Genomic DNA, 20,380 nt, shown 5'->3' on the forward strand with positions numbered 1-20,380 from the left:
ATGTAATCGTCTATTCACCTTCCCTCCCCCCGTTCATTTTGTCGAGTTTTGGATAGGTTTTGCGATCGCAGTGTGCTCTACGTATCACGTATGCACAACACCATCGTCGTTGTTATTATTCGCATATATGCGTCACGGACGCGGCTGCAAAGCGCATGGACCAGTCTATATATAATATATATATAATACGGCCGTGCCGGGTTGCTGCGTTCCCATGGCGACGGGACGATCGGCGGCGGCGACGACGAGTACGACGACTACGATGACGACGACGTGATCATTACATATTAGTCAACATGCCAACAGGCAAGTGACCAGACCCATATTATTACATACACGATCGCGCGAGTCAGACGACCCGTATATGATATACGCTCGTCCGTACAACATAACATCATATAATAATAATATTATTGTCGACATACTACCGCAGCGTGTCGTCGTCGGTATCGGAATTCGTCGTTTGGTTTTCGGTATACATTTGTTGTCAGACAATTTCAGCGTTATCCGTGTCCACAGAGATTCGGAAACGGAACGCAGTCGCTCGGCCGATTTGTCGCGGCTGCTTCAGACGGCTCCGGTGCGCTATCGTATTGTGTTACTATACATTTAGGTCTCCGGTCTCGAGAACGATGTCCTGCACGACGGTATCTTTGGATTAGCAACCGGCCGTCCACAATTTTCAGGTGAGTAATTATATAATATTCATTTGCTACGTCACGATTAGTGATTACGCCAAAACTATATATATACTGCTTATATACATATCATGATGATAAACTGTTGTAAAAATGAGCTGAAATCAATGTGACATATATCAAACGTTGCACGGATTGTCATAGAAAATATAATATTATTATTGTGTTATCTCAACAGGTTATAAAATTGTATTTTGGTTCGTTTACGTATGCATTGTTGTTATGTAGATGCACGCGCGTCTGCCAAACAATTATTGACGAATAATAATTATTATATAAGTACACACATGTATATATAAGGAGAGATTCGTTTACGCTATCACATGACCTTCTATATTGTATGACTATAATAGTGTAATAATATCGTATGTGTGACATGATTTTTCTGTTGTCGTACATTTATTTTCTTCTGCATTGAAAATCTGAAACATTGCATTTTTTAGAAAACCCATTAAATCAATTTGAAAAATGTATAGACAATAAGTAATGTTTTGCGCGAGAGTAGACAGATAATTATTATAGCTTTATTCAAGCAGTACGCGCGTAATACTTTTGAAGGGAGTAATTTATAGCCCGAAGGGTAAACATTTATGACGAGTTATGACGCATTTAATTCATATATGTAGTGAAATTGCCTACACAATGCGCCGACTTAAGATTTCCCGTCCGTATTTACCAGATTTTTACATACTTGTATTATAAACGTAATATTTATATTTAAATACAATTTACATACTATAAATTTGATACTCTGATAGCTAATATCATGGACATCAATATATCTACTGTGATATTAAATAGCAATTACGGTTAACTATAATAAAACAAATTAAAAATATTTCTTAACCAAAGTTACATCATTAAATAAGACATAGGTATTTGAAATTATTGAGTTCATATTTAATTGAAATTTGCGTAGGAAATTAATACTATTTCAAATGTACACAGGAATCTTTTTGGCATTGCATTTCTTTAAAAAAATGAAATTATCTACAATAATATGTGTTCATGTTTTAGATTCTGAACGAAACGATGATATATGTATTGATTTTACAATCATGTAAGTGTACCTATATATTTTTTTCTGTTGTTATCATCTTTTGGGGCAGTAAATATGCTTCAGATAACAACTTTAAAAGTGGTTTTTGATAGCAAATTGGATTTATTTGGTATTTTAGGGATATCAAAATGTCAATTTTCCAGTACTTTTCCTTAACAATTGGGAAAAAACAAAATTAAAGATAAACAGAAATTTCTATACTTAAGTAGTTTTAAACTAAACTGATTTATTTATTTTGTTCTAATATATACAATTATTTTTCGTGAAATAACATGTAATAATTTTCAAAATTATTTTGACTGTTTTTGAGTTATTTATAGATTTTTATTATTATTTTTTTTATAAATTCCAATAAGAAATTAATGAATGAGTAAAAGTGCTTGAAAATTCAATACAAGGTCAATTAAATTTTTTATGAGCGTTTGTAGTTAACATTTTTACGGTAATGGATATTCGTATACTCGTATAATAACTATTTCGGCTCAAACGGTTTATGTTTTTTGTATTATTCAAGAACGAATAACCCATAGCTACTTGACATTTTTATCAAATGTTTATATGATAATTTTTCATACAAGGTTAAAATTACATAAGAATTTTTTTTTTTTTTCTATAAATGTCAATAAAACATTTTTCAGTGCGACTAAATTCTTGAAAATGTAATACAAGTCCTACATACATTGTCTGTTATTACAAATGTATAACATTTTTAAAAATACATAGGCCTAATTTTTTTATATGTTTCTGAAATTTAAATTTTTATGATTTCGTTATATCACTTAAATTTACAATCTACAACTTTTATAATAAAATATTTATAAAATATTTAATTTTTATAGCTAAGATATGAAAATTTAATACGATGTTCCTCATTAGTAGTGCATACTAAAAATAATTATTTTTTATATAGGTATTAAAATATATATGTATATATATTTCAAATTTAGAAGAAATTAAATCGTTAATCATTTTGTTATAATTCAAAAACATTATTCATGGTGACTTAAAACTTTTATATATATTATGAATTTTACTATACGCAATGAAAGTTTCAAAATATGTACATTTACACTGTTTTACGATGAGTACAATAAAGTATTATTAACTCAAAAGTAAACATCTATAATGTAATTTGATATAACATAATATATAAATATATCTTATTATAATAATTAAATAATATAATAAGTTCAATATTTTTGGAAAAAATGATATTCACTTATTATTAGTTATTATTATAAACCTAAAAGTAAAATAAATGACTTTAATTTTAATAGGTGTATCAAAAAACATATCATGAAATATACAATATACATACCTACTTATTACTTAGTGATATAGACGACAGACCGTTTTAGCTCAGAATTGTTTTTTGTGTACAATAATAAGTTATTAAATTCAAATTTAACACACCTATTACAGTAAACTATTACACTTATTACTCACTCGACACCTAATGTACAATAGGAAATCATACAAATATTATTGTCAATTAAAACAGAGTAAATATTTATTTATATCTATACCTATATTATTATTATATCATAATAAATTTATTTTGAGTCCTTAAAAAATCATGCTCATTAAACATAAGCATAGTGTTATGTAATACGAAAATATATTTACATAATAATATATGTTATGCATTTATAACTTATCACTTTATAAGCTTTGCGTACAACGACTAATGCAACGAAAACATTTATTGTTTTTTGCAGACAAACTGTTTAGCGTTTGAACATTAAATATTATATGTAAATTAGCTTTAAATAAATAAATTATGAATATATATGAGTACGTTTGTTGTTGTTATTTTGAAATAAACAAATACCTTTCGACAACGTTCACGTATGCATAACAGTATTAATAGTATTATAATATGAATATGGTTGCAACACACTTACCTTGAATTTCATAAGTTAAAAAATTAACTAACTTACTTAAACTTCTCTAAAGTATATAATTTAAATTTGATTACGATTTTTCAAAGTTAATTAGTAAATACCTGTGACCCGGCATTCGACGTTATTAAATTTCCTGTTAATTAATAATATAGTTGTTTCAGAAATTAAAAATTGATTTACTCAATAATGCATTTAAGTACGTATCTATCTGAAGACATTTTGAGTATACGTTATTATTTATAACCATATATATATATATATATATATATATATATATATATATATATATATATATATATATTAGAAACCTTATATAGTTTAAAAATGCGCTGTTAAATTTGTATATTAACTACTGAAATAACATTCTTATATTCTAAAACATCAAAATAGTAAATTATAATGTCACTAAGATGACATTGTGTATAGATAATTAGAGCATTAAATTTAACGGAGTCTTAATTCCATACACATTCTACAAATGCCTCACATATTTGTACACAACTTGTATTTTAATATTATTTTATATTTTTTGATCAACTTTATATTATAATGTACTTTAAAGATTTAGGTTGTAAATATATAGAGGTCATTTTATATTTATAATTACTATTAATACTAGTATATAATTTAAAAATAAAATATTGATTTGAAATGTTAGAATATATATGTGCGCCTAATGAGTATACTATTAGTTATAACTTAATAAAACAACTTAAATATATACAAAAAAAAAATGTGTTGTTAAAAAATACATTGTAAATTTAAACGTCAAGTCGGTAATAGTAAGTAAAAAATTGTAAAGATTATCGTTTACACTTGACATACATAATAAATATAGATTTTCATACATAAAGTAAACTAGGTGAGCATCTACTTTATTTATAATTTCTATGCTATAAAAAAATATTTTGGTGGTGGGTTGGAAAAAATTGTTTCATTTAATGGTTAACTAAAATTGAATGTCATGGACCACTAATTTGCGTTTGAAGGACCATTAGTTCACTATTAATTTATTAAATGTTTAGTGATTCTTTATGCAATTCGACAAACTAAAATAAATATAGGTATGATTCTATTTTATTTTACTGTTTTCAATAATATAGGACTTCAATACGTTATCATTATTTTTTAAGTAACTCATAAGAACTCTACATAACTCGAAAACTAAAATGCATTATACCATACTCTCTATACAGTATTAAATAATTTTTTTAATTGTGATTTTTATCTTATTAAATGTAAATAGAATAAAAGAGTGAGCAAGTGGGTATCGCTCTGCTGTATAGTAGGTCACTATAATGGATGTGTTAAATTTGTATGCAATGACAGGTATCTTTGTTTATGAAAAACGATTCTGAACGGATATGATTTGTCAGTCTAGGATAATTAGTAGGATATATTATAGTATTACCTATATTTCAATTGTAATATATCGTTATTTTACGCGATTTCGTAAAAAATTAAATTTCATACGCACATAATTTTTTTTTCTTATAATAATGCTAGAATTTTTTTTACAGTTATTTGAAGAACAAGCTATAGAGAACCTTGTATTGGATTTATTGTAAGAGATCAAATTCATAAATTATATTTATAATACATTTATATATTTTTTTTAATCAAAGTCTAGAATTTATCATAAATATCACAAATTTATTATATTCTACTTCTATTAAATAAGTTAGTTACTCACCAGTTACTGTGGTCATTATTTTTAATCTATTTTACTATAAATGTGTTTGAGTACGTATGATGATTTTGTTAAAAATTAAATTTGCGTGTTGCGATGCTGTAACCATAATGATTTACTTATTTTTTGCACGAGAGTAACATATACTTACATAGCTATTTATTTTAAATATATATTATATCAAACTGTATCGAGTCTCTTTGAATTTCCTTTGCCCTTGACCAACAGACCGTACGTAATAGTTCCGCAAACACATTACACGGACCCATTTTCATTATAAACGACAAGATGAAAACGAGCAATTTAAATGCTTTGTAAATGACTGGTTCTCGTCCGACAACTTGGTGGCTGTCATTACAATATATTATACTGTCAAAATGCCGGTTGTACGTTCTTGAAACAATTTTCTTCATATTAAAGTCTTTTCGGAGGAATAGGCACTTAAGTGTTAAGTGTTAATAAATGCTCGCGCATATACCTGTTAATTTACCTCAATGATTTCGTCGACCTTCGCCTAACAAAAAGTTTCCGTCAAAAGCTGTTATAATATCATCATTCATCACCGCTGCTTTTATGCTAATATTTTGTGGTACTGTATAACAGAAAATTTCAGCTTTTAAAATTAATTTTTATTTATAATTTTAATTAATTTTAAATGGTTAAATAATATAACTAATAATACCATAAAATTAGGTAGGTACTATTGGTTTTAAAAAAACATTAAGATCTTTAAAATTATTTTTTACAATTTACGAGGTTATTTGAAATATTTAATATATTATACTAGGTAATATTATTTCTCTCGAGAATACTAAAGATGTCTATATCGACCCAAAGTAATATAGGTATCAGATAAACAATGGTTTTCGACTAAACTATAATATAGTTATATATTATATAGGGATAAATTTTGAGTTTCCTAGGAATAATAGGAATTTCCTAATATCCTTAAGTACTTAACAATAGTTTGAAATTTATCTAATTAATCAAAGGAAATTAATTATTTAAGCATTGAAAATGCTAATTCTATGAAATGGTTATGATATAATTTTAGTAATTTTAATATTGTATTTTTAAAATATGTGTTTCAGTCTTCAGACTTATAAAGTTTCTTAAATTACTTTATAAAAAACTATTATTGTTACACAAATACACAATTAAAACATAATTATAAATAATAATATATTATATTTTATACAATTCAATAATAAAAAACATGAAGTTTAAAGTAAAACTAATATAAGGGACCAAGTTTAATTGTTGATATAATGTATTATATGATTTATGTGTTTTTCCATTTATGTTAAAATACCAAGTTATTATTATTTAATTTTTTTGTGAGTGAATGTAACATAATATAAATATAATAATAATAATAATCAATACACAATAATAATCTATAAAAACAATATAATTTTAATTTTTAATTATTGAATTTTTTAATTTATTCAATAGATATTAAATAAATAGGTTTTTTAAGTATCTCTGAAAGCTTTTATTCTGCGAAGGAAACTTATGGATTACTGTAGCAGTGTAATTATTTTGATTATACAAACAATACACAAAAAGCAAACTTTACAAAAAATATTCAAATGTGTTTAAATATACATATATATAATATGCATAATGCATATTATTATACATTGCATTTGAATTATTCAATGATAATCAGCCAATATAGAATAAATAGAATAGTATAATACTAAAATTGTTTTTGAAATTAATAATTACCAATACATCTATTAGGACCAGGGTTCTAAAATTTATAATTATTTGATTCATTTTATATACAGTAAACATTTAGTTGTTTTGCATATAAAACAAAATACAATTAAAAATTCAAGTTTGTATATAAATTAACTCTATTATAGAACTATGTATTTAAAAAAATTTGTTTCAATTTTATTATCTTAGAAGATTTTTAACAATTTTTATCTATATTTAAAACCGATTTCAAGCCCTGGTTCTTGACCTAAATTTTTTTGAAAACTTAAACAAATTAAAAAATTGAAATATATTTTAACTAATTTGTTACTTAATGTTTCGATGTAACCCCCTATATTTAGATTCTTAAAAATCGTTACTGCTGTAGTGCTATGGCACAAACTATAAACCACATAAACATTAAACTTACCGTGAATCGTGGTCAAACCGGCAAACGTAGGATTTTCTCGCGGTGAACCCAGAGCAGCAAAGCCGGATTATATAGGTTCGATGCTGTCCTGGAATAAATTTATTGCCAATCCAGCAGAAACGCAATTTCGATAAAGCGTCTTATGAACTGACACAATTTAAGTCGTCGTGGATCGTCATTAGTCGTTACTGAATAATCGCAGTTAAAAAAAAAAAAAAATAAATAAAAATACATTATCGATAATCACATTATTTTAAAGTCTTTGGTTTTAAAAACTTATAATTTACGAATTTTTTATCATTATTAAATTATATGGGTATATAATACTATAATGTTTAAGTTAAAAGACATATTATAAAGACTAGGTCAAAAAAAAATTGTATTTATAAGGTGTCTGATTAATGAATGTCGAAATTAATTAATTATTAAAAATTAATAATGTCTATTAGTAATATCGATTAAAGAGTTAAAAAAAATATATTTCCTTTCGATAAGAGGTACTGAGGTAGGTACATTATTAAAATTCCATAAGCATAGAAACGGGTTGTTTTAAGCTTCAAATAATCGATAAAACTAGCTTGAAAGTTACTTGCCCACTTTCATTAAAAACAAATCTTTTAATTTATAAAGAAAGGAAGGAAGAGAGAGAGAGAGTCAGAGAGAGAGGGAGAAAGACTAGAGAGAATAGGGCTAATTCAGACGCGTGGCAACATATTTTGTGACTGTGACATTAATTTTGAATCTTCCAAACTCTCTTTCTCTCTGTTGAACTAATAACTATCATGGGGTTCTGTATTGTAAAAACGTTATAATCTCAATAATTACAGATAAGAGGATATCGGTTTTTATAGTGGGACACTGTAGGACACCTGTATTAAGAAACACTTCAAAGCCCACGCCCCACATCAACATGTTTATGTCAATATCTTATACATAATATTTGCAAATTATATATAATATACATTTTTATAAGAAAACTATAAAATTAATTTTATAAAATATTTTCATATTTAGATACATTAACAAATTATTATATATGGTTTGTTTTTGATACTGAATCACGGTGTTCTATTAATTGGAACTAAAAGATTTTTTTTTTTTAATTTAGTTTTGTATACAGTAGACCTAAGTGTATTATTCTCTGAAATATCGCCTTTAAAATTGAACAATCACTATAACATAATAAATTGATCATTATCCAAGAACTTATGTGTTATATTCGTCTGGACGTCTAAAAAATATCATCAATTTTATTTAGTTTTTGCTCTCATGACCTACTCAATTTAAAAATAAAATACCTAGATTTAATTTAATTGAATACTCACAAAATATTATATCATCTTCTGTGTTTTTAACGATTTGAATCCGCTATTTTAAAGGGGAGCTAGATATGAATTATTTCTCCACGATGTTTGTTTCCTATAATAACATACAGGAGTATTGGAATTAATAATTATGTTGCATATATGTATGTTCTTTGGATAGCTGTATCAGAAGTTCTACTGAACCGATTTTCGTGATTTATAATTTTAACGAAAAGTGTTTCGATAAGTTTTTTAATGATAAAAGTTCAACAAATTTATTAATTAAAAAAATATATTAATTTTCTGTGTAACTACTTAGCGATACACGGGGCCTGCCGTGTGCACGCACAAATGGTCATAACTTCCACTATGTATACTACTACGTCGTTGTCGACAGGACGGGTTTATTATTATTTATTAAGTTCTAAATTAATTGAAATTTTCATTTATTTATTAACATTTTTAGGTAAAATATTTGCAGTGTTCCCAATATTTATAAATATTATTAAAACTATAGAAGTCAAATCACTTTAAAATGTATGTTATTTCTAAATACTAAACATTATTAATTTTGCATTGTTATAACTGTTCTTTTTATATTTATTTTTATATTATATATTTTAATAATTATTTAGCTATTTTTATTTTATTTTAATACGACAGCGACGTGTAATTCAGCTAGTATTATATGTATTATGATATACCATCATCATTTATGCTATGTAAAATGGAAAGTTTTAGGACATATTATACACACTTAGACATCCAGGAGAACTATAGTATTATATAGTACAATAATCGTCAATTTAATCGAGGCACGATTAAAGGAAAATATCACCCGGAAGACCCACAACACGTTTATTGGGCAAAATAAGTAAGATGTGATAATTGGATGATATAGAGAACTCAAATTAAATATTCATAAAAAACCATTGTAAGTCATGCTTTATTTGTATTTTGTATACCTACATAAGTACTTAAATTAATTTTATTAACTAATTATTATCGACCAATACAAAATAATTTATTATTATTTTTCCCTAAATATTGTAGTAGATAAGATATATTTTAATTATTGTTGTAATGTGGGCAATATAATATGATACAAATAATACAAATATTATTAAATAATTTACTAATTTTCACGGTGTTTATAAATTTAGTCAAAATTCTAATTTTAAACGCTTACAAAAAAATATTATGACTGTAGATTTTTAATATTTTTTAATTGAGAAATAAATGTATGAAAAGCTTTGTTTTAGGTTTATACTTTTATCATTTTCAATCATTTTCATGTAGCAAACAATTTTTTATCAACATTTATATATATAAAAAAAAAAACTATAAATAGCTCAAAAATTATCAAAATATTAGTTTAATTATATACTATATTTACTTCTTCAATATAAATCAAATTATTCTCTGTTAAAATTAAAAAATTGTTATAACTTGAATATTAACTATAGATATTGCCATATTAGACGACTATAAGTAAATATTTATCATTACAAAAAAAAAAATTTCAAAAGTTATACAATACATACTGATACTATATAATATTATAATTATAATTAGTCATTAGATAAACCATAACATTACAATCATTATTAGGTACATATTGTAAAAAATGATAATAACAAAATCAAATTTTTATATTAATGTTAAAAATTAAATACACCAAATTTATTTTCATAATTCGATTATTAGATACTTTTTAATTTCGTACTGCACATAGTTCTAGGTACTTGCCACCAACTAATTAATAAATGTTAATATCGTGATGATTAATTAAATTATTCGGTAAATCATCATGATCTGTCAATCAGGACGAGAGGACAATAGTGATGCATATTACGAGGAGTGTGTATCAATATTAAATTGTAACAATAGAAATAACAGTACAATAATTGTAATCGCATTAATTTGAAGAACAGATAGACGTGTTGGATCGATCGGCGCGTCGTTGACGCATGAGTGTATGGCGATGCTGTGACGGTCGGTTAGGTATAGGCATTAGTTATAGAATGGACTATAAAATAGTATAGCACTATAGAATTGATTATAGAATAGTCTATTCTATAATTAATAGTATGGGGTCTCGTCGGTCTCAGTGTCGGTCGGCCCGACGTTCTCACATCATATCGATACACCGCCATCGTTATAATAATAAACTAATAACAAAAATAATACGAGTAATTATACCCTTAAATAGTGATATAATAATAAAAATTCAGTACAAGTAACAACCGTCGCAATAATATAATGGGCCTAAATCCCAATAATTTTTCCGTCGATTGACGGCGGGGCCTTTAAATGCGCGCGGAACTCGGTGCGACGGCACTGCGACTGCTTACACTGACTGCAAGAAGTCGACCTCGAAAACAATAATAATAATAATAATAATAATAATAACAACAATAATACATGCACGTATTTTGTAGGATTCGATTTAAAAATAAATCAATAAGACACTGGCAATAGTTCGATATATTATGGACAGCAACATTCATTGCACGCACTATTTCGTTCCGATTCGATTACGCACTGGGTCTTATAAGTTTTATTTACAATTGATCTCGCTGCGGCTATACCTCTATGGCTCTCTCTCTCTTTCTCACTCTCTCTCTCTATATATATAGCCATATAGGTATATAATATGTATGTATATACCTACCTACATATTATACATATATGATATATATATATATGTATATACATTAAATGTGATTTTTCATCCCTTTCGGCACATAGTCAGTCGTACAAAACGAACGAATAATATTCGAGATACACGCGCAAAGTAATTGCATTTCTCCACTTTGTCCGTTTTTTTTTCAGGTTTTTTTCTTTTTGTCTACTGAAACGAATTTCCTGAACGTCGAATTACATCTATTTCATATCGTATGTCAAAAGTATTTTACAATAAATGATAGTAACCACTAGTGCATTAACCATATATAGGTACCTAACTATTGAGGAAGTAACGAATTTTTTTCTTCGAAACACTCGCTCAAAGATACAGTTTTCATCTATCACTACAAATTTAGACTACCTACACAAACACAATACAAAAAAAATGTACATTGCACAACGCCATATGATATTATAATAATTGATGTGCTTGATTATATTTTATTTGCGTTTAAAAATAAGTACTTTAAAATTTTGTACAACAATGGAAGGTTCTATATTAATGAATTGAGTACTTATAAGTTATAGTTTAAGTTAAGTGGGACATTGATACTCCATTGGAAATTAAGTTCAATGAAATATAGATACTAAAAAGTCTCAAGTCCTACTATTTTGGAGTACAAAAGCATCCAGTATTTAAAAAATCAGAATAGTGCCTAAAGCCTAATACTGTTAGAATATATAAATATATTTTATTTATAATTTTAAATCTTTTGATCCGCTCACTACAATCATAAGTAAAATTGTGTAATAAAAAGCTATCTATATAATATTATAAATCGTTCAAATAAACGTCGACCCATATTTTTATCGTATAAAATATATTTAAAAGTAAATAAGTATTAACTACATAATCATACTAATTAGAATAAAAAAAAATAAAATATTATTATATTATATTATATTATATAATTTTATATTTATATTTAATGTTTAAATTAGTATTCTCTATCTATATGTATGTGGTTTGTGTATTTTTTATAGTTTTACTGACAACCAGTGGTTCCCAACATTTTAATCGCCGAGTACCACTTGACATTTTTATGATCAATACTCGCATCACTTTAATTTCAAATGTTAAATTAAAGATAGTTCACATTTTTTTTACATTAAGTATTTTATTATTAATTATTTTACTTATATGTTCTTATTGTTTTATATGTATAAATGTAAAATATCTTAATTTCTAAAACTAGCTATTATTTAAATTAAATACTTAATCTTAAATTTGTTGTTGTTTATTTTGTACAAGAACATTAAAACCAGGGTGAATGGAATTTATTTTTATCCGTAAGGCAGTAAATCACTTGAATCTACTTCTGTATTTATTTTTCAAATACTGTAGCATTTCAGAAATTTCAATTTTATACTTATAAGCCATGATGAAAATAAGTCGATTCTACATTTAGCATTATAAATATTATATATTTAATATTTATATACAAAGTAAGTTTTGGGTTAGGTATATGTTAATAATAATGAATAATGATAACCATATAGGAATAAAATACAAAAATAAAATAATTATGAACAATTTAAAGCTAAGTTTTATAACTTCGATGTAAAAACTATTTTGTAGCTTTATATTATTTTTTTTTGCAGTGGAGATGATTCAAGACCGTCCAAGTTTGAGACGACTATTGCTTGTATGTGTCTTAATGCATTATGTTATACTCAGATTAAATAATATAATGACGATTGTAAAAAATATTTCTTAGTGTCAACTTTTGTACAATCATTAAAGATGTTAAGAGAGTATTTTATAGTCTACCACGAGATCGTTGTTTTATACGACAATGGTGCATTTTAGACTATTCTAAAAACTTTATTGATTGAAAAACCTTTACATAAATCTTCTGTATACTGTACAGAATAATTATTTTTATAGTAAATCATTAAAAGAAGTTTACGATTAATACCAATTTATTTCACGCTATCTGTTCAATAATATGAATAATATGTAAATTTATTAAATAATAAATATATAATATAGTATGTTATACGCGCGTACCCTCCTATATTATGTATTATCATAATACAATTATAGTATCATCTTATATATCTATTATAATTATGCGTTTGTTTGCGATGGAAATGACAATACGTCTCGTTGATGAACGACTTTATTATTCTCTCGAATACTAGGGAAATTTGTATTATAGAAGACAAGAGAAAATTAATTAATTCATTTTACTCGTGATTGTTACAGCAATATAGTAGAGGTATGCATTTATTTTACGCGATTTACTCGATTTAAAATAAGCAATAACGTACATTTGTAATCACTTCTAGAAGATTTATTCTGGGAGATTTATTTTAATCGAAATTTGCCGTATAGTTAAAATTTTTTATTAATCCATAATGGTCGAACAAAATAACAACTCCTGAATATTAATTTATTATAGTATTATGTTAATTGTGTACTTATATAAATAAACTATGTAAATGTATAGTAAATGTCAATGATATTTGTTTTGACTAGGTACAACTGTAGTGACCACCATACGAATACAAATCAATATAAATGAGACAAAAATAATATAATTTACGTATACGAGCTATTTACTTGGCCACCTAGGTATTTATTGAGGTAAAATAGATAAATATATATTATATTATTATGTATTTATTGTCTTATTGACATCCTAAAGAATATTAAGTTATTTACTTACTATACTAGTACATACATAGAAAGAAAGATTTAGTTAGTTTCTTCTCAACGAAAATTATTGTGTAGTGCGTCGAGCGACTTAAATCTCAAATGTAGTGCTGTGACGGTCCCATTAATACCTATAGATATATGATAAAAACTAATAAATCTGAAAACTTCAAATAAGTAACTATAACTTTCAAACTAAGTTCGTTCAACAATTTCTGATAAAGATTCTATAATCATTAATCATCTGTGGAGTATTATTATAAATTATAAGCTAGGTGGTTCTATGAAAAAAAGAAAGAAAAAATTTTATAAAATAAATTTATTATTATTACTAGGTATAAGTGATATAACATATTCCGAGTCATCATATTACTTACTGTATTAGTAATACTTGCTATTTAATTCCAGTAATTATTTTCATTTCACAAAATTGTAAAATATTTATTATTATTAGATTGAATAATATAAATAATTTAATACTTCTATTAAAATGGTTAAATTTAGTATTTTATGTAATAAGTACAAATGCAATTTCCATTAATGCAATACGTACATAAAAATGTAGTTTAATTTAAAGTATTACTAATATATTATATAGACATTATTTTAATTTATAATTATTCAATATCAAATACTATTTATCACTTATTGTTAATTTATGGTATAATCCAGAGATAATAACATAATAGTCATATTACAATTGGTATTAAATTTATTGAAATATTATTGAATTTGGAATTCTGGGATAGGATTTATTCGAGCACAATAACAAATCTATACCAAGTCATAAATTGTTATTGCTTTTATGTATTAAATAATAACTATTTTAATAGGTTATAACTTATACGTAGGTATTATTATTGTATTGGTTTAAATGAATGCATTTGCGATAAGTAATATAGTTATAGTATAAATGAAACTTACATTTATATTGACCTTAAATATTTAAAAAATATAATTAAGTTTAAAAATACTTTACATAGAATATGATTTTTATAGTATACATAATGTTCTATAGTTACTATATTATACGCTATACTACCTACTCTGGTATATTTAAATATTTTATATGTATCTATTGTAATTTGCAGCTCATTATTATTTTCATTATCAAATAATATTAATTTATATACATTTATTTAAGTTCTTTAATATATATATATACAAGATATAACATCATTATAAATAGGTACTTGAGTATTCAACTATTGCATTTGCATTTATATCAAAATATATTATGTATTCAAAAATTATCTCAAACGTTTTAAAATTAAATATATTAATTAAAATGATGGTATTATAGTGAGTTCATATTTTTAATTTAAAATGTGTATAAAGTAATAAAATAAAATTGTCTATTCGAATAAAAAAGAAAGTTCATTGTCTATTTAGCTATTGGAGTATTAAATAGGACAGCATTTAAAATACTCAGGTTTGTTTTATATGTTTGAACAATTATTTGGTTTTCGTTTTGCTAAGAAAATAATAATAAAATCAAAAATATTTTAAATAAATATTAGAACCATAATTAATCATAAGTTTTCAAAGTGTAAACAGTCATTAATTTTTTTTCAGTGTATACATTGTATAAGTACTTTTAAAAGACAGAAATCGATAAAAATGTCATAAAATATAATGAAAAAACAAATAAATGACCTAAAAAATCAAAACTCAAATTATCTCAACGCATAACAGTTTTAAATTGAAAATTTTTATCCATGTCCTTAACTTCGTAAGTAAAAGCATCTAGGCCGTAGTTAAAGAGAAATAAAAAAAAAATAATCCATAAGTTGAATATTTGATTATTGTTATTAGATACCTATGTTAGATATGTACACTAATACATATCAATGAAATTTTGTTTAGTTTACTACCAAATAGAGTATAATGTATTATAAATACCAAAAAAACTTGGTTCATTTTAATGGTTATATTTATATAATATTTAAATATATATAACTCTTAAATAATAATACTCAGTTCCTAGTATTTTTATCTATGGGCTATACTATATTTGTTAATCAATCATTGGCCCAAGAGCAAAATTTTCAACAGATCCCCTCATCCAAACATTATAATATAAGATGGTCCAAATGGGTGGGGGGGGGGTAGTGAATTCGTCTTCCCAAAATTATTTTAAACATTTTTAAATAATATTATTGTATGTTTTATTAATCAAAAATTGTACGGCAATTTTGAAAAAAAAATAATAGTTAAATAATTTATTATAAATTATCAAAGAAAAATATTGTATTACTTTGGCCCTTTAAGCGAACAGGCCCGGGCGTGCCCTCACCTTATGATTCTTCTTAGTAACGTCACTGCTGTTAATGTGTTATATATTATAAATTTATAACACATTATAATGACAGTCATCGTGTACTCGTGATATTCGAAGTACTCAAGTATGAGTACTATACAATATTCATGATATACATCTATATTGATATGTTATATAATATATAAGTTTTTTTTCACGTCTTTTATTTATTTCAAAGAAATTATAAAATATAACATTTTCTTGGTCGTAGGTACCTATACATCATTATTGTGTAAAAGTCGTATTTTCATCTTTAGTATAAAGAATTTAATATAAGTAACAAATAATAATATATTGTACCATCGTTCGCTTTCCAGCATTTTAATAAAAAAATAACTTAATAATATGTACTAAGAAACTATCGCTTGCTGGCTGCTGCTAAGAAGTTCATAAAATGCTATAAGTTAATGTGAACATATTGTAATATATCAATATTACTTGTAGTATACAAGATCAAAAGTTTTTTTTTATGTTACAAATGGTGACCAGACAAAAAGTTATAAGAAAACAGATTGTACTGATATTAAAATGTACTGGTTTATTTTACCTCTGTATTTTTTTTTTCGATTTTAGATACGCCAGGTAAAATGCGTTAGAATTATATTATTATAGGTACTCCATGATAACGCTGAAAATAATGGATATTTTTTAAATATAAGCGATAAATATGTACCTTAAATTAGATATGGTTTTTCAATCAAAAAATGCAAGGCTGGGCAAGTTAATGATATTTTTTTTAATTCAGTTAAATTAAGTTAAATTACAATTTAAATTAAGTTAATTCAAAATTTTCTGTCAATTGAACTAAGTTAAGAGTTAACCAAAATTTAATATTAACTTTTCAACTCAAGTTAAGTTAGTTAAAAAAAAGGATCTTGTTTTCACATAGGTAAAATTAAAATAATCGGTACCTAAAATTGTTCATGTTATTAGACAAAAGAACTATTATTATTGTATATGTTCCAAAAGGTAACTATACAAATTTTGTTAGCACACTTATAACTAATAAAATTTGTACCAGCAATTTGTATACCAACAATAGTTCTCACAATTTTATTGAAATTAACTTAACATGTTTAAATGAAAATCAACTCAAGTTAATTAAAAGTTAATTTGAAAACTCCTAAAGTTAATAATCATAAAAAAATAATTTATTAAGTTAAAAAGTTAAATTAACTTGAATTTTTAACTTAACTTTAACTTATTAACGCGTTAATGCCCAGCCTTGAAAAAATGTTTATGTTTTATACACAATCAATTTATTTCTTATTTAAAAATGTACACATTATTTAATGTAAATATTTTATTTGTTGTGTATACAGTGATGCGGCAATGTAGCTCTTCATATCGGATGTCTGGTATAGATCGGCGAACAAACGTAGACATACAAATTTTGAGTGCTGCTAGTAAAGCGATTGCGGAAAAATGCTTTTGGAACGCATGCAAAGCATTATCTTTTGGATTGTTTCTGATGGCTGTCGGAGCCATAATGGCCATTATCGGTATGTACATTTATATTTTTACAATATACAAACGAAATATTTATTAAAAATTGAAATTATTTATCCACTTATTGTAATACATATTGCAAACAATACAATATTGTGTATTATTTAAAGAATTATTTTAAATATAATGCGATATGATGAATTCGATTCTCTAATAAAAAATTATAATAACTATTGCGATGTTTTGAACAAATGGTTACATTAGATTAGATAATATATATAATATTGATGTATTTTATAATATATTAGATCCATATACTCAATTTAAATTTGCATATTTGACGATTACATATATGAATTATAAATTTTTAAAATATTTTTACATGATATAGGAATGTTATAGCAAAAATTGATTTTTTCAATATTGATAACCAGGTGTACTGAAGGCACAAGGCTTTATATATAAATATTAATTTCAAAATCAGTTTAGTAGTGTTGGGGGAATAAAGATTTTGTATATATTAGTTACATTAGTCCAACAAAGAGGCAACTGACCTAATAAATATTAAAATATGTAGGATATACATATCCAATGTAGTAAGAAGTAGAGAAATCTTAATCATTATCGAGCAACTAGCAAGGATAATAAAATTTAACTAGGAATGCTATCAATATAATTTTAATCAAATAGATATATTTATCAATTTATTGACATATTTTTTCCTAATTTTTATTGCCATTAATAATATTCATTATTCATCTTATTACGTAAAAACACACGAATTAAAGGTTTAAGCCGTATTCGGATAGGTTTAATATACATTTTAAGTGTATATAATATACAACAACCAATGAAAAACGTTTTTCATAGATACTATCAATTTTATTGAAATATCTAAGTAATAAATATATCATAAGACTACAATGGTTGATCCGTATAATCCTTACGTTAAATCTCTTCTCATTTTCCACCCTATTTACTACCTATATCAAAGTATCAGTTTTTTTTTTTAATATTTAATGTTAGAAAAATATTTTATATTTATGAAGATAAATAAATATAGTACATAGTATTATAATATATATATACTATATAAGTTAATGTTTATTATAGTACTAAAAATTTCTTTCACAAATATAAGAATTAATCATTAAAACATTTAATATCCTGTTAAAATCAAATTAATTTATGTCTAAAATCGTATTTTATCGCAGCAGTGACCTGTATATATGGGTTTTATTTATGTTTAATAATAGACTTTTAAAAGTACTCTCAGTGTGCAAATGTGCTATTAACAGTACCATGGAAAAAATGTAATAAATATTTTATTAATATTTATATGATATTTTTACTCTGAGTGTGATGATTAATTATTTGTATTTGATATTTTTATTGATAGAGATACGTAGCAATATTTTATACATAATAAAATATATATGAAAAAAATATTTTTTGTGTTTAGATTTTATTGATTTTTGTTAACAGTTAAAGTCATAATTTACATTCACCATTTACGTCATATTTATAAATTTAACATAATATATTTATAAAATATAATATAATAATGTATTAAATAAAATAATAAGTGTACAATATTTTACATACATTTATTTAGAAACAATAAGTAATTATATATATATATATAAGATGATTATAACAAATAGACAACAAACAATTATAACTCAAGAATTTAACTAATATTTGTGTGGTTTAATAATCGTTTGTGCATTTTGATTTGTTTATTAATAGGTTATTAATGAAAACTTGTTATTCGCCATTCACCATTCAACAATATAATAAATTGTTGAATTGTTGTACCTATTTTAAAATTGATATTTGTTAATTTATTCTGCTCAAAAGTAAACCATAATAAAATTATATTCTTCATAATAAGTAGAGCATACTTACCTATATTTATAGTTGGTTTATACGTTGATGGAATATAATGTTATTTAGGTACCAGTTACCTACCTCACACTGTCTTTCATCGTACTTTTAGCCTAATCGATTGATACATTTGAGTTATTTTTATTCATATTATGTTTGTAAAATTAACATACCTACCATTCACACACAGTTATAAACTAGGTTGAGTAGTTGTACACTACATGCAGCTGATGAATTATCCACATAACCTGAATTATAGTAAATTACTTCTGTAAAGAATAAAAACAACTTAGTGATCATTTATTTTCCAATGGTAATTTTTTTAAGGTACTTTTTAATGAAAAACTAATATTCTTATCTTTTAGTTTAATTTACATATATATAAATAATAATTTAATAACCCTACAATAACAAAACAACTTAAATAACAATATTTGTATAAAATTATTCAGTTGTTTATTATTTGAATGATTCCTTTTAAGTCATCAACAATGAATGATTAAATGATAAATAAATAATTTTAAATCGATTTTAGTTTTCTGAAATATTTATGTTTTTTATTATAAATTGTTTGGGTATTGATTAAA

The 20,380-nt window shown here is 24.7% G+C and overlaps 1 protein-coding gene across 1 annotated transcript in view; it reads left to right on the forward strand.

The window, feature by feature from the left end:
* The first annotated feature begins 278 nt into the window (after positions 1-278).
* Positions 279-20,380, forward strand: part of LOC132932065 (uncharacterized) — a 30,922-nt gene continuing 10,820 nt past the window's right edge. The window contains exons 1-2 of the mRNA XM_060998260.1: positions 279-686; positions 17,780-17,959. Coding sequence (XP_060854243.1) covers positions 17,782-17,959 — 178 coding nt within the window. The 5' untranslated portion in view covers positions 279-686; positions 17,780-17,781. The remainder of the gene's footprint in view (positions 687-17,779; positions 17,960-20,380) is intronic.

The sequence above is a fragment of the Rhopalosiphum padi genome, chromosome 1, assembly GCF_020882245.1.
Source record: "Rhopalosiphum padi isolate XX-2018 chromosome 1, ASM2088224v1, whole genome shotgun sequence".
Lineage (NCBI taxonomy): Eukaryota > Metazoa > Arthropoda > Insecta > Hemiptera > Aphididae > Rhopalosiphum > Rhopalosiphum padi.